General features: G+C 31.2%; 1 protein-coding gene across 1 annotated transcript; it reads left to right on the top strand.

Annotated features, from left to right (window-relative positions):
- The first annotated feature begins 7,771 nt into the window (after positions 1-7,771).
- LOC134262942 (cerebellin-2-like) lies at positions 7,772-10,611 on the top strand. Its single transcript, XM_062745262.1, has 2 exons — positions 7,772-7,997; positions 10,223-10,611. The coding sequence occupies exons 1-2, from the start codon at positions 7,772-7,774 to the stop codon at positions 10,609-10,611; spliced, it is 615 nt and encodes a 204-aa protein (XP_062601246.1).
- Positions 10,612-23,178: the final 12,567 nt, after the last annotated feature.

Genomic DNA, 23,178 nt, shown 5'->3' on the forward strand with positions numbered 1-23,178 from the left:
ATGCCAGATAAAATTACGAAAAACTTCTATTTTATAGTAACAGCCATGGTGTGATAAATTGGGTAGACGATTTTCATGCAATATTGTTTTTATAATTTTGATTTTTTTTTTATCAATTTAGACATATATCAAGGAATTTATAATAAGCTTTAAAAAATAATTTTATTTAAAATTTGAACGTATACGGCAAAAATCGTTGTTAAAATCATCTGGATCAATGTCTTATGTTTGATTATATTTGTAACACGATAACTTTAAATAATTGTGCATACATGCAGATCAGAGGCGTATATTACTAACGTTATCAGACGATAAACAAGGAAAACAGAAAATTGCAGGAAAAAAGATACATATCAATACCCTGCTTATCATTTATTTATTTGCTTTTTGTGTACGCAAACATCGTAGCTTACCAAAAATCTTTCTCCGGTAACTCCAATTCATTTAAGAAAATCATGTCAATAGTATTTAATTTTGACAAAATAAATCATACAATTCGATTAATTATTTTTTTAAAAAAATAAAGCAGGTGATCAATCTACTTATAATTTCCTTTAAAGGAAAGGCTTTATACTTAATTTTCTATTTTTCGGTTGAATTAATCTTTTTTTATTAACAAAACGAAAAAGAAACTCGGAATAGCTCAGTAGTTTCTTTGTATAGTAAAGATAAAAAGCGAGTGTTTCCGAATATACACGATAAACGGAAAACACGATACACGATAGAATCTGATAAACGATCTACACGATAAACGCAAAACACGATAAACGGAAAACACGATAGAAAACGCAAAACCTGATAAACGGAAAACACGATATGATAGGATACGATAGGATACACGCACGATACGATAGGATACACGCACGATACGATAGGATACACGCAAGATAGAACACGATAGAACTGTAAAGAATAATGATGCGGGTACCGTACAAATAAAAAATGATGTTCATCTTCAACAACATTTTGACAATTAATACAAAATATTTCATCTCTTGGTATAATTGGGTTACAATATCTGCCAACCTCTATCTGTAATTTGTTGGCACTTATTCTCAATCGAGTCAAAAAAGAACGAAGATTCTTGGAAACGGAAAAATTTAAGTATGGTTGAATTTCAAGTTTGTTCAGATTCACTTGACTTATTAACTGACTGCAGAATGATAATTTGCCATTACCTTTTTCTCTGATATTTATTATAACCTTAAAAACTATATTCTCAAAATATTTTTTTCAAATTATTTTCAAAATCATTTATTGATAATGTATTAGCATTTGAACCAATAACTTCATCAAGTATAGTTTGAATACAGTTTTGCAAACATGTTTTTCCACTTCCTGCAAGTTTTACATCCTCTAAATATGCATGTTGTATAAGTAAGTTTGAATTCTCTTGATCTGCAACAAGTTCTTTTTTAATCTATGATAATATCTAAATAATAATTTATAAACTCTGAATATAATGGGAAGTGCACCAAACTCTACTCTTACTGCTAAATTAGAAGCTTTATTATGGACCCCTAAAATGTCTTTCAAGATGAAATTTTGATTTTTTTAAAATGGAGTGTTATCAAAGTCTTTTGTAATTTTCTTAAAAATCACTTATCTAGATTTCAGAAGCATAAGTTGATTTTGTTTACATCGTATTGTTCTTAGTCGCCATAATTTTTTTCGTGAAAACAAACGCCGTAATGATCAAGACTAACGGAAGTTGATTTTCGGAACTCTCAAGAATGTAGAGTTCCGAGTGTAAAAGTGAAAGGCAAAACATTGTCTGTCCATGGACACAACTTTTTTTGACACTTTTTTGGACAAATCGTCGTGTCCAAGTTTTGTTAGGTACTAACCGGCAAATACCCAATTAAGGTGTTTTAAGCACATTTAGCGACAATTCTTATTTGGTATACACAATAAGCAAAAAGTACCCAATAAGTACCAACTGAGCATGAAAAATACTCAATAAATGCACTCTCGTAAACTCGGACGTCTGTCCGTCTGTAACGCTTTGGGGTACCCATCTCTTATCCGCAACTCCTCTCATACACTGAAGGAAATTTAATAAAACTTTCACATAATCTTTATTACATATTGCCATGGTGCACCTCCTATTTTACTTTTTGATCTGACAAATATTTTGGATTTTTCAGAGCAAAACATGGACACTGCCATTATATTCATATGGGAGGCAGGGGTATCATTTAGTAAGCTCATTGCTCACAGTACCTCTAGTTTTCAATAAAGATGCTTTGAGAAAGAAAAGAGAAAATAAAATTGAAGGCAATCGTCTTTTTTAAAAGGAGATGTGTCATAAAGCTTTGTAACAATTCTTTTTAGTTTTGTATGATAAACAATTCGTTGCACGATCATATCATGAAGGTAAAAAAACAATAAGTCAGCTTCATGAAGGGCATACACTTAATAGATCTTAGCCATTTTTTGAATATAGATAAAGGATATTTTCTTAACTTGAAAAGTGCTGCTGCTTTCTTTAAATCAAGGGTGTGATTTTATAAGTACACAAATATTTGGTAAAAGTCAAACATATTTCGACATTTGCTTATTTACCTGAAAATTTAACTATTAAAACGTGAATTCTATTCAAAGCAGCAGCACTTTTCAGAAACTACAGAGTATGCAGAAACAATTAATAGTTTGAATTTTTAATTTCAACAAGGGTATGCCCTTGCGATATTGAAATTTGTTCATGACCTACATTCAGTACATGAACTATGCATTAATCACGTGACTGTCCATCGATGGGACCAAACTTCATACAGTAAAAAGTGGGTTATACTATGTTATTTCCATAAGTATTTGTGTTCTTTGACAATAAAACAGCTTAGTTAAAATAAATTCAGTTTTAAAAAGGTCCCTCTTTTTGCACGTCTATTTTCCGTTGATTTCTCATAGTAGGCCTTAACAGTGCTGCGTACTTATAGAATCACGGCCTCGATTTAAAGAAAGCAGCAGCATTTTTCAAGTTAAGGAATATATCCTTTATCTATATTTAAAAAATGGTTCAGATCTATGCAGTGTATGCCCTTGCGAAAGTACGATTTTATGAGGCATCTCGATGTAAAATATACGTAACCTGTACATAAAACACAACATAATTAATAAAATACATTCTTCTTGTAGTTAATTAACAATCGCATTAAACAAAGGCTATACCTTGGTATCAATCGACTATTTAAAATCTGTAAATAATATTCCATTTAATAATAAAACGCATTTTTACATTGTTAAACAATTTCTCAATTTGCCTCTCACAGCACATAAAGTACGTCATTTTTACCAGTATGACGTCATGTTTACAAGTTCATCGCAATGAGTGCTTAGTTTTTAACCAACTACATGGGATTTAACTAGCAACATTTTTAATGCATTGATAAGTTATAATGTTGTTTATTATACTAATACTGTAAAGAGTTGCAAATTATTTCATTTCCACGTATTATCATTATTTTGTTTTATTCACACAACATACCTCATTATATACATATAGAATGATGTGTTTTTCATTTTAAGAAAGAGAGAGCAATAGAGAGAGAGAGAGAGAGAGAGAGAGAGGGGTGAGCAACAGAGAGAGAGAGAGAGAGAAAAAGAGAGAGAGTGTGTAAAGGTTATAGTTAAGAAAATAGCAGCTTCCATCTGTTCCACTGGGTATCAAACTTTTCCTTTTTACCATTCTTATAAGAGATAATTTTTTGTGTTTCATAATGAAAATTCATTTGTGATATTGCATTTTGTACATTAATAGGATTCTTTGTGCACGTTGCAGTATAAATATAGTATTTAAGCCAAAGAAGAATAGCATTTTGAATATCAGTATTTTCCTCAATTAATCCTAAAATAAAAGATTTCTTAGTAACATTTATAATTAGACCGGTTTTATCTTCAAACAAATGCACAAATTCTTCAAGAAAAAGTTGTATATTATCACATTCCCATAAAAGGTGTTCTATTGTTTCATCCTCAGTATGACAAAAACTGCATAATTTACAGTCATTTCTTTTAATTTTGAATAAAAATGAATTTGTTGCTAAGATTTTGTTTAAAATCCTATATTGAAACCATTGGAGTCTACAGTCTTTTGTTACCCTAAAGGGTATCATATGAATTTTTTTTTCCATTCCTGAGTTCCAACGTCTAAAAGCTCACTCCAATACGTTTTACCTGCTGTGACAGAAGTATTTTGAACAAGGATTTCATAATAACTTTTGGATTTTCTACATTTCACTACTCTGTAGATATTAGACATTATTATGGGATTAGTGAGCTTTTTGATTGTTTTTTCCTGACCAGAATTTTTCATCCAATCCTTTATAGCATGAATAATACTACTGAATTCTAAGAAATAAATCTTTATATTTGGATAGTTGTTGCAGAAATGCTGATAAGAAAAAAGTGAACCATCCTCATTAATAATATCATTAATTTGTCTAATGTTGCTGTCAAACATTTGTTTATTATAAAATGGTTTTCCACAAATATGCAAATGTGTGCAAATGATTGTAAAATAGTGGTGAGTCACCAGCAACATCAAACTTTTTCTCAAGATTTTGTAGCATTATCCATGACTTAAAAACATCTATCCAAAATTTATTTTTTAATGTTTTTAAAAAAGTTGTAGCATATTCAATTCCACAACTTATAAATTTGTTCAAATTAAATTTAGGAATGAGGTTTTCCAACCCCCTATTTTTAAAAATTAGATGTCTTATCCAAAATAATTTCATGGAGGCTATGATAGATGTCAGATTTAACATTTTCAAACCCCCCTCTTCATATTTTTTCACAATTACTTCTTTCTTTACCATATGGGTTGAATTATTCCATATAAATGAAAAAAAAAAACATTTTTTCCAGTTCCTTACAGAACGATTCAGAAGTATTTCGGATGGACATTAAAATATGATTTAGTAATGGTAGAACTAATGTTTTAATAACTGTAATTTTCCCTATGGGAGTTGAATACCTTTTAATTCATTTCCACGTATTATGAAAACTACATAAATGTAATATTTTTGTGTGACGTCATAGTATACCTTTCCCGTATAAATTAGGCCCCGCCCCCTTATTCAAGCCTTAACAATGCTGCGTTATGCAGAACTACACATTTTCAAAAATATATAACATGTTTTAGAATTAAAAGAGTGGTACTTGTCTTTCTAATATACTCAAGTGTCGGAAAATTTTGGGGAAGTGGTACAAAATATATTGCCGATCAAATCCATCTTCTTACCTGAATTTTCATAAAGGAAAAGTGTTAAAGAGTATAGAATTTACCAACATATAACGTAAGTTGACAACATATGTTTAAATTACTGTTTACAGTCAAGGGGCCATGTTAATTTGTTAAATGTAACTTATGGAGATAACGAATAGTACCAATTTTTCATAGGTGGGATCAGATGAGCATCTCCTGTCTACACGTCATACCATGCGAGTGCCCCTTGTCTTGAAAGGGAATTAAAAAAAAATTCCGGGAAAATTCGTCGTATAAATAATGGACTATCAATTACTATAAAAAAAAGTTGGTCAGCATCTGAATCAACGATAAATTGTATTTGCTGTCAAGGTTTGCCATTGTATCGACCAATATGTAGATCTTACGAAATGATGCTTTTCATCAGTGTTTTTCATTATCTTAATTCCTAACCTTTACTCACCCTGTCTTGTGTTTTGTGTATATATTAATGTCTTAATGCGTTTTATACGGGGTCAAAATTGCACACAGCACCACATGTATTATTACTTCAGCAACATATTCATAAAGAATTCCATGTAATGCAAAAATATAATTTCAATGTTTATAAAGGCCGGTATACACGATGAGATTTTTAGTATAATACAAGTATTATAATACTTTTGTATCATAATACTTTCTTGTACACACGCTAATACATATCTTATAAGATTGTAAATAAACTATTACTCCCACGTGTTTTCTCCTGCCATATTTCTCTCTCTGTCAAAATAATAAAATCGATAATAATAAGCTCTGCTTCTAGCATCTTTTTTGTGGTAGCTACAGCTTGATATATTCCACAAGTCCTCTTCCCCTTCCCATAAAACCACGAGTTTTTCGATATTTTTACTCGAAAAGTCGGCCATTATTATTTACCATGTGCTTTATTTAGTAATGATATAAATAGGATGACCCCCAATGCGAGTACATTTGATTGGTTGAAAGTGAAAGGTGAGTTAAGACTTGTATTAGGAAATAGAACATTGCTCAATTCTTAATACAGTCTTATAAGATTCGAGAAATCTTATGATACATTGTATTAAGAGTGTATACACTGTAAGATTTTGTATTATAATACAAATCTTATAATACAAATCTTACCGTGTATACCGGCCTTAAGATAAATGACATTATTCATTCTGATATAAATGTTCTTTCTTCGCCTGTTTTCTCAGAAATCGATATAATCCTCTTTGACAAGAGAAAAGGAACAAAGAAATATAGATATGTACACTTGACTAGCGGCATATTCTTATTCCGGCTGTATAATGATACAAACCACAAAATGTGTTCTTTGTATCAAAAGGAAGAATTTTCTATCTGGCGGTATAAAATTATGTACATACATGTATCTAAAAAATTTTGCGGAAATATGAGAAATATTTGAAAGGGGAGTTACAAACACAATATGCCCTGTGGCAACAAAGTTCGAAAAAAGCTATTTTTAGCATATTTGTCACAGTCACTGAACTTGGTGTTATTTGCAAGACCTTAATTAGTAGAGTATGCATTTTAAACATAAAGATAAAACTTTTTATCTCTTATGGTTCAAATGTTATGGCGATAATTTAAAAAAGCTATTTTACATGTAGGCCTAGCTGCACATCTAGAGTGTTATGGTTTTATATATTTGTCTTTGACCATAACGCTACAGATCACGTAACGCAAAAAGGTGCAATTTACAGCGCGATATTTTTGCTCAATGTTTGAAACAATTTATCCACTTTCTAGCATTGGTCAAACAACCATCTTTCACACCATAATTCTACACACATTCTATAGCCAATATGTATATTTTATCCATCTATCAACTATTTATAGTCGTCTTTACATGTATTAAACTCACTTGAAGTAAATTGTCGGTAATCTAACAACTCTGGAAGATGGATTAAATATACAGAGTATTGAAATTATGTGCCTCTAATAAGGGATTGAAAGGTATAGTTTATTGACCGATGCTGTAAAGACAAATACACCATAACGCTACAGATCTGCAGCTAATGTAGGCTTATGTCAAAGTCACAAGGTTATTGACCTTGAAATCATTTAAAAGAGCTTTATTAGTCGAGTATGTATTATAAATATGAAGTTTCTATCTCTTACGGTTCAAACTTATAACGAAGGTTAAGGTTGACAACAAAAATTAATAAGAAGGGTTTACAGTCTCAAAATATATTAAATAAATGATTTTTCAAATAAACTAGAATTTCATTAGCTTTTACAAGCTTCCGATCTAAGTGCAGACATGAGCCAGAATTCCCTACAAAGCATTCTTTGTCGCAGGAATGCCCCCTCCTTTCTGATATCATGCGCCTGATCAATGTTTTATCAAATGTTTCTATTATTTCTCTTTTTTCTGTTGTTGCTTAACATTTAAGTGAAGTTTAAGGGTGTATTGACTTTTCTCATTGGTTGAATTTTAAACTTCCCTGTTTTGAGATGTATAAAGCTGTGGATATATTCAAGAAACGATATATTTCAGAAACATTTCCAATAACACAACAACAAAAGAGTGAAACCATGGCAATCGTGTGGGCAGCGTTCCTCATGCCCGTCTTCCTATGTACGTGTTCCCAGCACATTTATGTGAATGAAGACTCTGACTGCGCCAGAAATGGAGAGGCAATGGAACAAATTAAAAAAATTTGGATGAAACTTGGGAGGATCCAAGAGTCTGTCGATCGCCTGGCTGTGGACAGTGATGGGAAGGCTTCCGTGGATGATGTGGATTCCCTGCGGCATGAAGGTAAATCTCTTGCACTTTCAAACCTCTCTCCTCTCTCCTCTTACACTCATATTTGGTTTATATATTTATATTGGTATAATCGTGTAATTATCCCCCCCCCCCCCCGCTTGAAAAAAGGGACATTTTCGGGATAGGCGAAGCAGCGAGCAGTGATAAAATTCTGCTTAGATATCGGAAAAACACTAACAGAGACCTTTAAATGCTCATAAGTATTTAGTTGAAAATAAAATTTTCAGACGGAAGGAACATTTTACAGAATGACATGTGTGAAGAAGACCATCATTCTGAGATTGCGGTGCTGTAAAAATTTAATTTCGTAACGTGATTTTGCCGTATTTCCTTGAATATAGTCGTTTTTAGTGGACAGAGGTAGGATGATTGCAGGTAATGAGAACAGGTATTGTTAAGTATTGTTTTAAGTATGAAAGCTGAACATATTGTGCATTTTTTAAGACTGGTTAAAGCGACACCAGAATTATATTGAGTTAAACAGTGACTTTGTTGAAAAAAGTTACATGTACTCGTATTCAGCTTTTGACGTCAGGTAACGTCAAGGATTTTTGTTTAAGTGCTCATAAATGAGTGTTTGTCTTTTTTGTATCTGATAAAAATATAACTATTTGTGCTTTGTTTTTGTAGAAAACTTGCATATTGATAAAATGAAATATGAATTTAATGAAAATAATAGTTCCAAGTTTTTTTTATCAGTGTTTGTCGGTAATTATCAATGTTGTCCACGAACTTTACGGACAACCCTCGTAGACCAACTAGTATGTTTTCTGTCTCCATTTTAATTTGTAAGATTAATATTAGACAATTAATTTTGAGACAGAACTGACATTTCTTTCTCAAAAGGAAAATATTGAAAAAGCTTACTTATGACAGAATAAACCAAAAGTTTTCCAAGCAAAACCTTAAATGGATTGCTTTTACGGTTCCGTTCGATTCATATCTTCCTTTCTTTACAAAAGAAAACTTAAGTACTGTAAGCAAAATATGATACCCCGCTGATAAAGGATTATAGTAATTTCAGAAGAGTTCAATTTTTGGCAATATGTACATGTAAATGAGGAAATACGTAAACAAAATATATATCCCTTAGTTTGAATAATGACAAAGTTCATGTGTTTGCTGTAGATAACACTGAATATATTTCCGAAGGAAACATGAAATATATAGTTTCTGTAAAGTGATGAACAGTCTTTAAGATGAAATACTAAAAATTATAGTTTTTCTCTTTTGGTTTCATACATAATTGTGTTAATTTGTATTGCTTATGGATTAGAAAGACAATATCAATTCATGCAAGATACCTTGTACAAACAAGAATGTGAAGGGAAAGTGACATGCTTGTTTTTTTTTTAACGTATTTTTTAAGTTGAAAAAAAAAGGAAAATTACTTTCAAATGCTCATTGAGTTAAATTCGAGCTGAATATTAGCGTTATCTTATTACTAATAGAAGCCAATTTCATATATTTAACAAAATAATATTATCAGCATGTAAAATAAACGACTCAAATACCCCCCCCCCCTCTTTTCACTTTCATTGCAAGTTAAAAAAGAAAGACTTGAGAAAATTCTACAACCTGGCGAAAATGTATGAGGCGGAATGTCTCTTTTATAAAATATAGCTCTCAGCCGTAGAGTATGCCGGTCCATTAAACTAGAAAACTTCATGAAATATAATTCAATTAAAACAAGAAATGAAATAATTCCTTCAAATATACATGCAATGATGTGTTCATCACACAGCACGTGCAGACGGCAGTGCAATCTAAAAATTATAATTGTAAAAATAGTACTTAAGTGGGTACGTGACGCAAGCCCACTGTGATGCAGGTGTTCTAATACATATAAAGTATGTTTTGCATAAAAGACCAGTAATTTGCTTTCTGTGATGTTTTTTTTTTAATCCAAGTGAATGTATTTTAAGTAACTGGGACTAATTATATGGATAATCCATGCAAAAAGTAAGCGAAAAATAATATTTTGATATCCATGATGTATTCATGAACTGTAGAATGTGTAACCAAATAATTGGTGAGCTTTAAATGTTGCAGATAGAAAGACCCAGATTAATTTAATTACATCACTTTGGTTCAAATGATGACTAGCAAATACTTATAGCCAATTTAAACTGTAACAGTTTCTTTATGAAAAGGTAACATATACTTTTGATTGTTGTGCAATTATTCTTTTGTAATATTTAACTTTTATATTGCAGGTAACTTTATTGCATTTAATGCATTTCCAACTGGATCACTTAACCTGAACATAGGTTCTAACGTCAACGTTGTTTATGACGGTGTATATTACAACTATGGAAACGCCTACAACAAACAAACGGGTGTCTTCATAGCGCCATCTGACGGGCTTTACGTATTTTCTTGGGCAAGTGTCGTGGAACCCAAAAAGATGTTTGACTCGGAAATCCTTCTCAATGATCAAAGAAAAGGAATCGGAAACTGTAACAATCTGAAAGGTCTAGGTTATGAAAACTGCTCACGAACATATCCACTGGTTTTGAAAGCCGGGGATAGAGTTAACATCCGGACTGTAGGCGCAAACCACCTGGAGGGAGGATGGTCCAGTTTTTCTGGATTCAAAGTATAAAGACAATTAAATATTCATACAAACATATGAAATAAAGCATGTATAATAAACCACCTTTTTGGCCTTTTTTCCTTCTCTTTTTACAAGTTTTGAAAAATCATGTTGACTTCCCAAAGATACTAACTATATAATCCGAGATTCCTCTAATCTTATCCTAGGTTTTTATATTATGTCATGCGCAGGGGGTTGGAGGGGAAGCCATATTGAAAGGTTCAGAGACACTGGCTATGTCGCGATTCTTTTTACCATTTACATCGTATGCGTATCAAACAACCGAGACGCGAGAAATCAATAGAGGGATGCTTCTTCATCCCTTTAACTTTCTATCGTGAACTTACCTTACTTATAAACCAATATACCTTCATCACCTGTATATTGCATTTATATATCTCAGTTGATTCCATATGCAAAAGAAGTTAATGAAACAAGACCATTAGCAGCCTTGCTTAAAGTCATAATTTCGTAAGTTTTACTGTAAATACAGTGACCTCGTCAGTAAATACAATTCATCATTGAGAAAAATGCTGACTGACGTTTTTTATACTGATTTTTAGTCCATTATTTATACACCGAACTGACAACGGATTTTCCCGTCATTTAATGATCATAACAAGAAGCACACGGTGGGTGTGAGCCGTCGAAAGGAGATGCTTACGTTTCTGATCCTACGCATGTATGTTAAGGTTACAACACAGGGGCTTGTGTAAAGAAAATAAATACACAAGAGAGGACGACATTTTGGATACCACCTCGCTTCATCTGCTATTTTCTCGATTAAATTGTTAAACTAGACCTACGAGCCGGTTCATATCCCATAATAAATGTATTTTATTGATGGTCTTACTTGCAGTTTAAATCTTTCTTCGTTTACATGAAAAACATTTATAGGGGCTTGGTCAATTCATCACGTAAACATCCAAAATCGACATTTCCTTGGCTTCTGCAGAAAACGAAAGTATGACATGTGACTTAGAGAATATTTCGAACTACCCCGGATTCAGTCCAAATTCAACAAATTTTGGAAAGGAGTGAAACGAAAATACTTTCAAACAGAAGAGCACAGAAATTAAATAACAGTCATTGATAAGATGTAAGTATCTGCGTTTACCAATAAAATATTCAAATTTTTCAGTTTGGGTACGACTTTGCTTTTACCTTCATTGTAATAGAAAAGTCCTGAGACAAACCGAGTGACACTACGTCACGTGCTATACTTTCGTTTTCTGCAAAAGCCAAGGAGTTGTCGATTTTGGATGTTTACGCGATAAATTGACCAAGAATTTAAATGTAAACAAAGAAAGATTAAAACTGCAAGTAAGACCATGAAAAAATCATTAATTAAGGGATATGAACCGGCTCCTATGTCTAGTTTAACAATTCAATCGAGGAAATAGCTAATGAAGCGAGGTGGTATCCAAAATGGCGTCCTCCTTTGTGTATTTTTCTCCGAGGTACTATTTTTTGACTGATTTATTTTCTCTACACAAGCCCCTGTGGTTACAACCAAATATTCTACTTGTCTATATGATATGACGTCATAGTAAGCTATATGACGTGACGTTTAGAGATATGAATTTCTTAAAATCGATATCTAAGATTGATTTGAGATTTTAAAAATAAACCAAAATATGCAAAGGCATAATATATACGTGATTTTGTCGTTTCTGTGTCTCTGTAGTTATCACATGGGTTACATACCAAACCCGTGACGTCATAATTCATGATCATAAAGGAAGGTGAAACGTAACGAGAATTTGCGTAAACAAACACAAGAAATCGGAGTTTAAAAGCATTTACAATCAATGTCATGTGTGATTCATCTGGGAATAAAGCTTAAGAAAAAGGTACGCTAATATTTTTTACAATTTCTTCGTAAGATTAAAGCAGGCAGGGTGTTTACTTGCCGATCAGCCTTTCCTCTGTCGTTCGTAACAGAAAAAATGCAAAATTTCAACACTACGCCGCATACTTTGAAACTATTTTTTTTGTATTTATCTAAGCTCTCATTCTATTGTTTTTGGAAAGCACTGCTAGAGTCGTATGGTTTACGGGAATTGATGCATGTTATGAACAAAATGTAAAAATTTTGGGAAAGTTTCGTCCTAAAGTGTTGAATAATTTTTTTTCTGTGACAAGACAGTAGGATTCTAGCAGCACTTTTCGTGGTACAGAGATGTTTTTACATAACTATTTTAACAAATTTAAATTTATCATCCCCGGGGTAGTGTTGATCTTTTTTTACTTTTTCATTAAGGCATATTTTCTAATTATAGACGTCAAGTGCTTCCTGTAGTATATGTCCCATTGAAGTCTAAAGAATGCATAGTAATAGCAAAATAATTGACTTTTCCGAATTATTAGTGTTATATAATTTTAAAAAAATGTCAATTCCCCGAATTCTGATCCATGTGCTGCCTTAACAAACCCATGTAGCTCTGATGGTTGTTGCTATGTTTCTATTTTGTTTTGCTTTATGCACTTTGATGTCGAATATTATTCAATGTTTCCATTTCCTTCATTAAAAAATCTACCCAGTCCAAATCTTACATGTATTAATCTTTCTTGCTTTTCTACATCTATTCACAGAATTATTAAAAAGTAAATGTACTACTCCGGTTTATTGTTTTAATGAGTTTTATTTCGGAAGACTATACTAATAAATTCTTTAAACTTTAAAAATGTGGGACAGTTTACACAATTATCGTAACGGGTCCTTGTGAAATATGAATCTTATAATCGAGAAATGACATTAGAGTTCCCTTCCATTGTTGGCAGCGGAACATCTTCGAAAGAAGGTGACTGGTCACCAATACCTGAAATGGACACATAGCATGTAAATATGACAATGTTTTATTAAATTAGACTTATGTAATGTTTCCAGATTTATTTTGGAACTGACATTCCGCCTCGTGAAAAGGGTAAAAAAGAATCATAAACATTTGACATACCAAAATTTACCAAAAAACATAATAATATACATTGACAATAATTTCTCGTTCATGACTATAGACAAACAGACTGACATTTTGCTAAAAATTATCCAGACAAGTGAATTTACCAGTATCATGGGTATAAAACAATTCAAATATGTCCTAAACATTATTTTTCATGAAATTTTATGCATTTAAACAATTACTTACTCCTGTGAGGCTAGGAAAAGATCAAATATAATGTGAAAAGCTACTCCATTGACTTGGGCGGAAACATAAAGAAAACACATAGTAATCAAACCCGTACAGGGAAAATTTCCGGATCGGGAACTTTACAACTTACATCTAATTAATCTCAAACAAAACCATCAATATCTCAATATTGATCTTATTTAAGGTAAAGCAAAAAATATCAATGATGGATACAAGTGTGTAACTAAGCTGTATTAAGGACCGATGTGGAAAATGTAACCTTAGTACCGTTTTATGTGTATGTTACACTTCTTTTTTAAAATGGTAACAAAGCAGCTGAATATCTGTAGAAAATGTAATATACGAGGGTCGTTAGAAAAGTTCGCGGACACATTGAATTACGGAAAATCTGTTGTGTACTGTGAAGTATGACCTATGTCTGAATAAATTCCTATATTTTGTTTACTGGTGTGTAAAAAATCAGGTCCATATTATAAAATCTTGAAAATTTACAACGATTTTTAGTATGAGGTTCTGGGATTCACGGAGCAATCAATTGACGTAAGGCGACGTGACAACCAGATTTCACCCCGTTAAGCTTTGTCGCAGTTCTATAAATCTTTCATTTCTTCAGATATTTCTTGTCTTTTTTCTACTTTAAAATTAAATATCTATATCAAGACATGTTACTTTTCTTCTATAATGTCTTTTGTACTGATTCGGATATTATTGAGATCTTATAAAAAGTCTATGCAGTTAATCGATCAGGTATGGAAACTATGCAAAACCATATAGGCGCAACACAACGTCCATGCGATACGGGGGTATTGAAGTATCGATGGAGTTAATCATTAAAAATGTTAATCCTTCCATTCTTTTGAAGCTTCAACTATTTGAAAACTTGTCCTTTGTATGTGTAGGAAATTCCCGGCAGCATCTTGAACATTTTAATCTCTTTTTAGACAGTTTCCAGTCTGCATACACAATTTTTACGTTGTGCAGTGCTCCATGACGCTCAATGACGTTCCGATTTTTGGCTGTGTTTTTACGCGTTGTTCATTTATAAACGGCTATAAAACAGTCATATACCCTCCAATTTAGTTCAAAATTTCTCCCAGTGACGTTACATGAATACTTTAGCGGCAGGTTAAATATCATAAATCTCTTTGCGCTACAATTGTGCAATTTTTAATTTTAATAAAGAGTCTTTGTGATGTAAACGTGCCAAAATGTAGCATGCTCCGTGAAGCAAGTTTTATCAAAATAAAAAAGCTGTATATTTTTCAATAATCACCGTAGAGCACCAAATTCTTGTATATTTATTGGAAAAAAGGTAAAGATTTTATCTGGAAAGTTTGACCGGTTTCGCTGAAATAGCGCGCTCACAATAGAACTTGTCCGCGAACTTTTCTAACACCCCTCGTAGCTATCCGTAATGGATAGGATGCGCCGTAGTTATTACCATTTATATTGCATGTATCAGCTATTTGTCACCTGACTTGTATAAAAAAATGAATTATTAAGCTGAATATAAGAAATTAGGATAGTGCAAGGACGTACGCTTGTTTTTCAAGAAAAAAATTGATACACTTTAAATGATGTTTATTTCCTGTACTCAAAAAGTGCTAGGAACTAATCTGTGTTGTTTGCAAAGAACTGAACATATTGACGACATTGCTTATAATAGCTAAATATTTCCACTTCACTTAAGTTCTGTTATAAGTAAAAATAACGTTATACAGACAATGATAAGCACTTCTCAAAATATACATGTATTTAATTCTTGTAATTATTAACCTAGTAAATCTATTTTTCTGGATCACCTGTGCTGCGTCATGTCAAGGCAGATGACGTCATATTTGAGAAATACTTTCGAATATATTGTTACCAAGTATTGCACTTTTATAAGATTTTATAACTAATTGATAAAATAAATAAATTCATGTTGTTATTTACGATCATCGTGTCATTAATTAATTTTTGTGGCTTGTTGAATTCATGACGTCATATTTTCCCCCACAGATGTCAAATTTTGAAAACTTCCTCAAATGTGCTAAATTAAACAAATTGTATGAGAAATATAAATTAACAGAACATAAAATAGGTTCAAAGTAGTTTATTCACAATAACGTCGCAAACTAGCCTGATCTGGTATATCCTTTTTTAGAAAGAGGACAAAATGGACAAAATTTCAACAATTTAAGCTTTAGAATTTATAGAGCACAAGTTTGTTCAGGATCAATATTTACATATTTCATTGATATTATCATTCTTCACATTATATCAAAATATTGAAGCTGAACACACATGCGCTCGGTGACTTTTACTCAAAATATCGACGAAATATGTATATTTTTCTGTAGAATTCACAAAAACCTGATTTTTACGTCATGTTTGTGACGTCATTTCGTACCTATGACGTCATTAAAAATGATAATATATAGTACTTTGAAGTCAGCATATACCATCCAGAACCTAATTAAATATTTCTCCATCAAAGTATGATGGGGGGGGGGGGCAAATATTGGTTAATACCGAATAAGGTTCTTTCAGAAAAAAATAATTTGGGGAAATTCCTGGCCTAACTATTTTCTACTACTTTGACATTGTAAAATTTTTTTTTTTATTTCTCCTCATCCATCTTAGAAAATATAACATTCATTAATTGATTATGACCCTTGACTTGGATGTACCATTAATCAAACAAATATCAATTGTGTGTTGAGTTAATTAGGCAAAGATGTTAAATATAATGCTATATTGAACAGAATAAAGTCATGACTGTTTTAGCTGTGAGTAATGTTTTTTTTTCTTGCCAGCACTTACTGGGACATTGGACCTCGATTTATGCAACAATACAGTGTTGAATAGATGCATTTGTCAATGTATGTTTGTTTCTCATAAATTATGTAACATATTTGCTAATTTATGAGGGAAGTGTTTCATTTCTCAATCACACAATGTAAATTTTCCTAAGCAGTGTTTAACAGGAATTTATTTGAAAAGAAAAACGTTATTCAGCATACTGATAAATTGTACACATGCATTTGCTGACAAGCATTTTGTATAGATCATAGAATTTGCAAAATAATGAAATTGATGTATTAAAACGTATTTCTGCAAAATATTTTTCTATCGCTTGTATCCTGGTAGGAATTGTTTGTATGTTGGGCATTTATTGGTGTAAAGAATAAACTTGGAAACATGAACCTCAAATGCAATTGATAAGTGTGCATTGCTATATGAGTAAGGTACATGTACGGTAGAAACTCAACATACTACCCGTATCATAAAGTTTTGTTGTTAACTTGTTATACTCCCATTTATGTATTTACCAGTATGAAGCAGATGTCTTAAGAAATCACTGGTCAAAATATAAAAGTAAGTCTGGTTGATTATCTATATATTTTTTTAAAACGTCTCTCTCGAGAATTTTTCCACTCAAAACGAGAAGTCACCCTTGTCGGTGGAAAGCTGCAAATTTTGTCCTATTCACGACAGGTACAGACTCTTATCAGTAAGGGATCTTTTATCGTGTCCATGCCATTTCCAGTAAAACAAGTCGCAAAACCTATTTTTGCCTACATTTCTTGTCATGTGCTCGAATCATCTCCTTAACCTGCCCCATGAGATTATGGTGAGGTTATATAGTTGTTCTGGTCATGTCCAATCTCTAATATTTTTTAGGTGTAAAAATCATGCTTCAAGAGTTCTGCGCAACAATATTTTCAGGAAGTTGTTTGAATTAGATATGGATTCTCAAAAATCCCAAAAAACTTTTCGAGAATTTGAAATCACAATATTTTACCATAATCAACAGTCTAAAAACTTACGACTTTAATTTTCAACTTTAAACACAATCATTGGCTACGATAAATCTAATTTCTATTTTTGAAAGTGTATATTTTACCAGGTAAACAAATCTGTAGGCGATTTTTATTCCATGTACATGAGCTTTCCTTTTATATAGGATGTTTGTAAAGTTTTGAAAAACGTAAAATGATAACAATTACTGAGTATTTCATTTTGAAGTTCATTAGATCAAAAAAGAAATAATATATACAAAACATATTTTCTTAAGTTTTTTTTTTTTTATTCAGAGATATAATTATGTTAAGTAAACATATCATTCTTAAAACTAATTATCTCTGGGCTGTAATTATCTCGAAATCAACTGCAAAAGGAAGGACAAAAGATAAATATTAATGAAAAGAAGATGATGTTAACTTTTTGTGTAATTATATACTTAATTTATACACAAAATAACATTAATGTGGAAACATCCTGAAGTTTTCTTCACAACTTACATCGGATCGGTATGGATTTTTCAAAAAAAGGTGCAACAGTTGCACTCGGCATAGGTTGGTATATTTTAATGATAATATAATTTAATTTCGGGATGTCAATATCATATTCAATTTGCATATGTTACAGATACATAGAACCACCCACATTATAACTATATATATCTGTCAGTTTTCTAATTTTCGTATACCGGTGAGCGGTTTCTTCAACGAAAAGGTAATAACTATTTATAATATATTATACAATAATATGCGTATTATAAAACAATTGCGTCGCTCTATTATGAACGTCATAATGTAAAGCTTTCACTTTCGATAATGCTCGTTTTACTGTTTCGAACACCAGTGCATTAGCCAATCAAAACGTGTTCTAAAATCAAGATCTAGTAAATAAAAGGTGCCTACAGATTTATCAAACTTGAGAAATAAATTCCTTTATTGATGTTTTACAACTTAAGCTTCGTAATCGGGGTATAATTTGTATGTAAACAAGATGAAAACAATATTTTAAACTGTCATTTTCAATGAAAAATTAAGAACACCAATCATGAATATGGGAGTTTTTTTTCATATTCGACAAAGGAAATGTATCCAGATTGCCTACAGTCTCTCAGAAAACAGTAATTAGTATGTTCTTGGCCTCTTCTTTAACTCTTTACAACTTACTGAACTGTTATGTAATATACACTTAATGTTCACGTCATATAGATAGAAATTTAACATTTCCCCCAAGCACCTTATAGTGTGGTACACGTTTCTCTAACATTTAGTATAAATAATATTATTACGTAATATTTTAATACAAATATAACTTTTTCTTATTTTATGATATTTTTGCAAGCATAAAATTGAAGAAAATTTGCATTAAATTTAAGATTGAATAAACTTTTTAAAGTGCGTGAAAATGCGTGATTGAGGGGAAACGGTATATGCGTGATTGTGCGTTAGAAATAGGAAATGGTATATGCGTTAAAACGCGTTACTGTGGGGAAGGGGGTTAAATCAATATCAAATTTAATATAGGTACCCGGTTTACTTTTCATATAAATTCAAATTGAATGTCATGAAAATACCATATTTTCTACATAATTCTGCTAAAGCTGTTAAGTACGGGAAAAAAAATTGAAGATGACTTTGACGTCATAATGGATCTTGCATCAAAAAGTTGGTCTATAGTTTTTACGGGATCTTGACCTTAAAAACAATTGCATTATAATTGTAAAACGAACCTCTAATGATAAAACGCTGCTTTATGATGCATATATCAGTCAATCATTTCATCAATATATGTTCATATAAAATTTCACTGACCACTTTATCTTGTTATTTTTTGGCAGATCGACGGTGTCCACACTGCAGTTGTTTGAAAAAACATTTTTCCTTTGAATGGAAACCGTTTTTGTCAATCCAATGAAATGAAAAAGTATCAAAAAAATATCGACGGGTTAAGATTGACCATATTGTGGCGATTATTTTTAAATCTATCGTGCAAGTAAAATGATTAAAAGTAGTTTAAATATTCTTAAAAATTACTCCGACATATATTGTACCGTAAAACGGTTTATATAGAATAAGGCAAATAAATCTCATTTATATTATTTATATTATTCGGGTATATAGTTAATTACTAAATGTTTGTATCGTCAATTTGCAGGTAGGTTAAGGTTACAACCAAATATTCTACTTGCTTATATGATATGACGTCATACTAAGCTATATGACGTGAAGTTTAGAGATACTAATTTCTTAAAATCGATATCTAAGATCGATTTGAGGTCGTAAGAATGAATCAAAATATGCAGAGGCATAATATAACATAATATAAACGGAAGTTTGTCGTCCCTGGACCTCTGTAGTTATCACAGGGGTTACATACCAAACACATGACGTCATAACTGTTGATCATGCAGTAGCAGAGTGAAAGTGAAACGTAACGAGAATTGATGTAAACAAACCAGGGATGGGGTCAATTACATAGGAAAGTAATTAATTAAATTACAATTACTTTCCCAAAATCTTCAATTAAATTACCATTACCATTACACGGATTTTGAAATGTAATTAATTACATTACAAATTCTTTGCAAATGTAATTAATTAGATTACAAATTACATTCAAGAATACAAGTTAAAAAAGTAAATAGTCATGTATATTTGTTTATATATATAACATTTTATTTTACAACACTTTTTACAATAATATAATTAAAAGCTTCATACATTTTACTGTGTCTACTAACCTAATATACATGTATCTTCGATTAATTTAAAAATTTTCCTGCCATGCTGAAGATTCTTTCAACTGGGGAATTTGTGAGAAAAATGCATACATGTAGAAAGTTTACAGATGGTTTTACCATAATTCACGTGTTTAAATTTTGGAATCATTTTTAAGCTTTCCCATAAACAAGTGATAAATTTATACTAAATGTACTTTTGATGCTTTATTTTGCCTTTATATTTCCTTATTTCAGCATCATAGGTTTACCTCAAAATGTGGATATTTGACTTATTATGTGCCAAACTACAATTTAAAGTCAACGAGTATATATAAAACACCAACAGACAAAGTCAAAGGTGTGAACAATGCTTATGTAGGAATAGGTATTTGCTTCAAAACACTAATTAGCACCTGTTAATAGCTTCAAACACAAGCTGAAGATATGGCCAACCAAAGGATTAGAAGTCATTGGACTTCTTATTTTCATATGGATTAAAAATCAAAATATCAATTTTATTTGTAATCTTTACAAAGATTAATTTGATTTAAAAGTTTTTTTAAATGAAGTGGGGCATTGTATTCAAACAAAAATTGACTTAAAAAGGGAAGTTCTTTAAAATGGGAAGTTTTTTTTTTCAAGAAATATTACTATTAAAATATTTGGTCCAAAATATAAATTATTAACCTGTCATAAATAATGTGTATGAAATTAAGTTAGAGGAGACTATTTTTCATTTATTTAAAATCAGTGTAATTGAATGTAATTGAAAAATAATTGTGAATTACATGCCTTTTTGGAAAGTAATTAATTAAATTACCATTTCTTGTAATTGATTTCAGAGGTATTAAAATCATTTAAAAAAGTAAAACGATAACACTATGGATTTGTGCTTTATGACAACGGAAGGTATTATATCTTAAAAAGGGTAGTGTAAGTTCAGTAGTTCGATAATCTCTGAATTGTCCATATTTTTTGGTGGGATTAATAATATTACAAGTGAAATTTCTAACCTAAGTATCTCGTTGCAGATAGCTATGCAAGTAGCATAATCTTGTTTTAAGTTTCATTATTCTATTGAATCAATAATTTTGCAGTTAGGGTATTTCTTGACAGTTGTTAAGTCTGCAAATTATTATCTTTGAATTTTGAAAATTTTGAAGATTTTCAAAAATGAAGTTCTGTTATGAAAAGTTCATCAATTTGAAAGAGAAGCTTAATGTAATTGAACGTATATTGTATAAGGAGATTGTTACAAAGTTATAGAGTTTATATTTGCGAAAAACACCGAGTTTTAAACATCAAGATAATTAATTTAAAGAATGTGTACCTTTAACATGCGATAACAAATACATGATAGGGCCACTTCTCGTATTAAGGGTGGGTAATGTTTATATTTTATCGCAAAAAGAATTTGACCTTAATTTCTACAAAAGCCACATGAGCTTAGAAAGTGCGCGGAGCTGTATATTGTGTCTCTTTCCTTACCCTTGGTTACTCGATTTCAACAAATTGGTGTCTTGTATACACCATCCGTGAATGCTTTTACGTCTAAATTGTGGTTTTTCACATATTTTATCGTATCAACTTTCGTTAAATTTGTCCCTTTGGTTCTTCATAAGAAAAAGAAAATGTGAAAAGTTAACCGACGAATGGACGGACCAGAGCTCAGGTTAACCTTAAAATTCTGAAATGGCAAGTTCTATCGATGTCGTTAATAGCACTTAGTTCCACTGAGCTTTTTTGTTCATGCAAAGCATCCCTTCTTAACAAATAAAAGGATAAAAATGATTGTCTTATTTATAACTTTTCATTCAAAATACGTTGACTAACTTTGTTTTCAAGGGTATTAAAAATCATGTGTATAGAAAAATAAAACGACCAAGTTATAGATCTTTTCTTCATGTCACCATTTTTGATTTCGTAAAAAATGGGAATTGTAAATGTGATATTAGCCTTTAATTTTCAATTAAATCTTTTACAATTTGAAAAATGTAATAAAAACATTTGAAGGAGAAAAATCACATCATTTATCAAGAATTTGACAAACATATCATATCAATAATATGTTGGTTATATTAATATCAGAACTTTGTATATTTCAAGAAAAAAACAGAAAAATTGTATTAAAAATCAAAAATTGATCACCTGAATAAAAACATAGTCGTCAAAGTATGAGCGCATTTCCTGAAGCCATCACGTCTTACTAGTTTTATAAAATAAAATAAATAATTAAAATTTTCGATTTCCATTATAAGGTACCCTCATTCACTGTGACTCGTGAAGAGGTGCCGATCTTCTGAACTCTCTCTTGGCTTGTGGAGGTACCGGGATGTTTCAATTCAGCTATTTCTTTTACTGTGAAATCACAAATTTTCGTGGGGGTTAAATTTCGTTGTTTTCGTGGTGTGACGAGACCCACGAATTCATGTCCACCACGAAATGTAAATTTTCATATGCACAACAATAAAAATTTGCCCCCACGAACCAACATTTTTTTTCGAAAATTTGACCCCACGAAAATATGTGATTTTATAGTATTATAAATTCCTTTTAAAAATGCGGCCGCCATGGTTGGGGAGTAAAAACTTATGAAATGCAACCAAGACAGAAAAAGCTTTCACTCTTTATTAAATTATAAAATCTAATTGTAATCATTATGATTACAATAAATAATTTCTCACAATATTCAAGATATTATACTAAATATCATTAGTTCTAATATAAAAAAAATGTTATCTGTAAATCAATTAAGCCATGTGAAAATTTTAATAATTTAACAAAAACCGCGCAAGTTTAGAAATTTATCTCACCTGTATGAAATCAAGAATCATCAGCTTTCCACTGAAATCTTGTATCATATACTAGGTTAACGTTTGTAGATTTCCATCTCCATATTTGTAACTCGTTCGAAATTTGCAA

This window comes from Saccostrea cucullata, unplaced genomic scaffold, assembly GCF_032062105.1.
Source record: "Saccostrea cucullata isolate Sc308-1 unplaced genomic scaffold, CSIRO_AGI_Scuc_v1 ctg2144, whole genome shotgun sequence".
Taxonomy (NCBI): domain Eukaryota; kingdom Metazoa; phylum Mollusca; class Bivalvia; order Ostreida; family Ostreidae; genus Saccostrea; species Saccostrea cuccullata.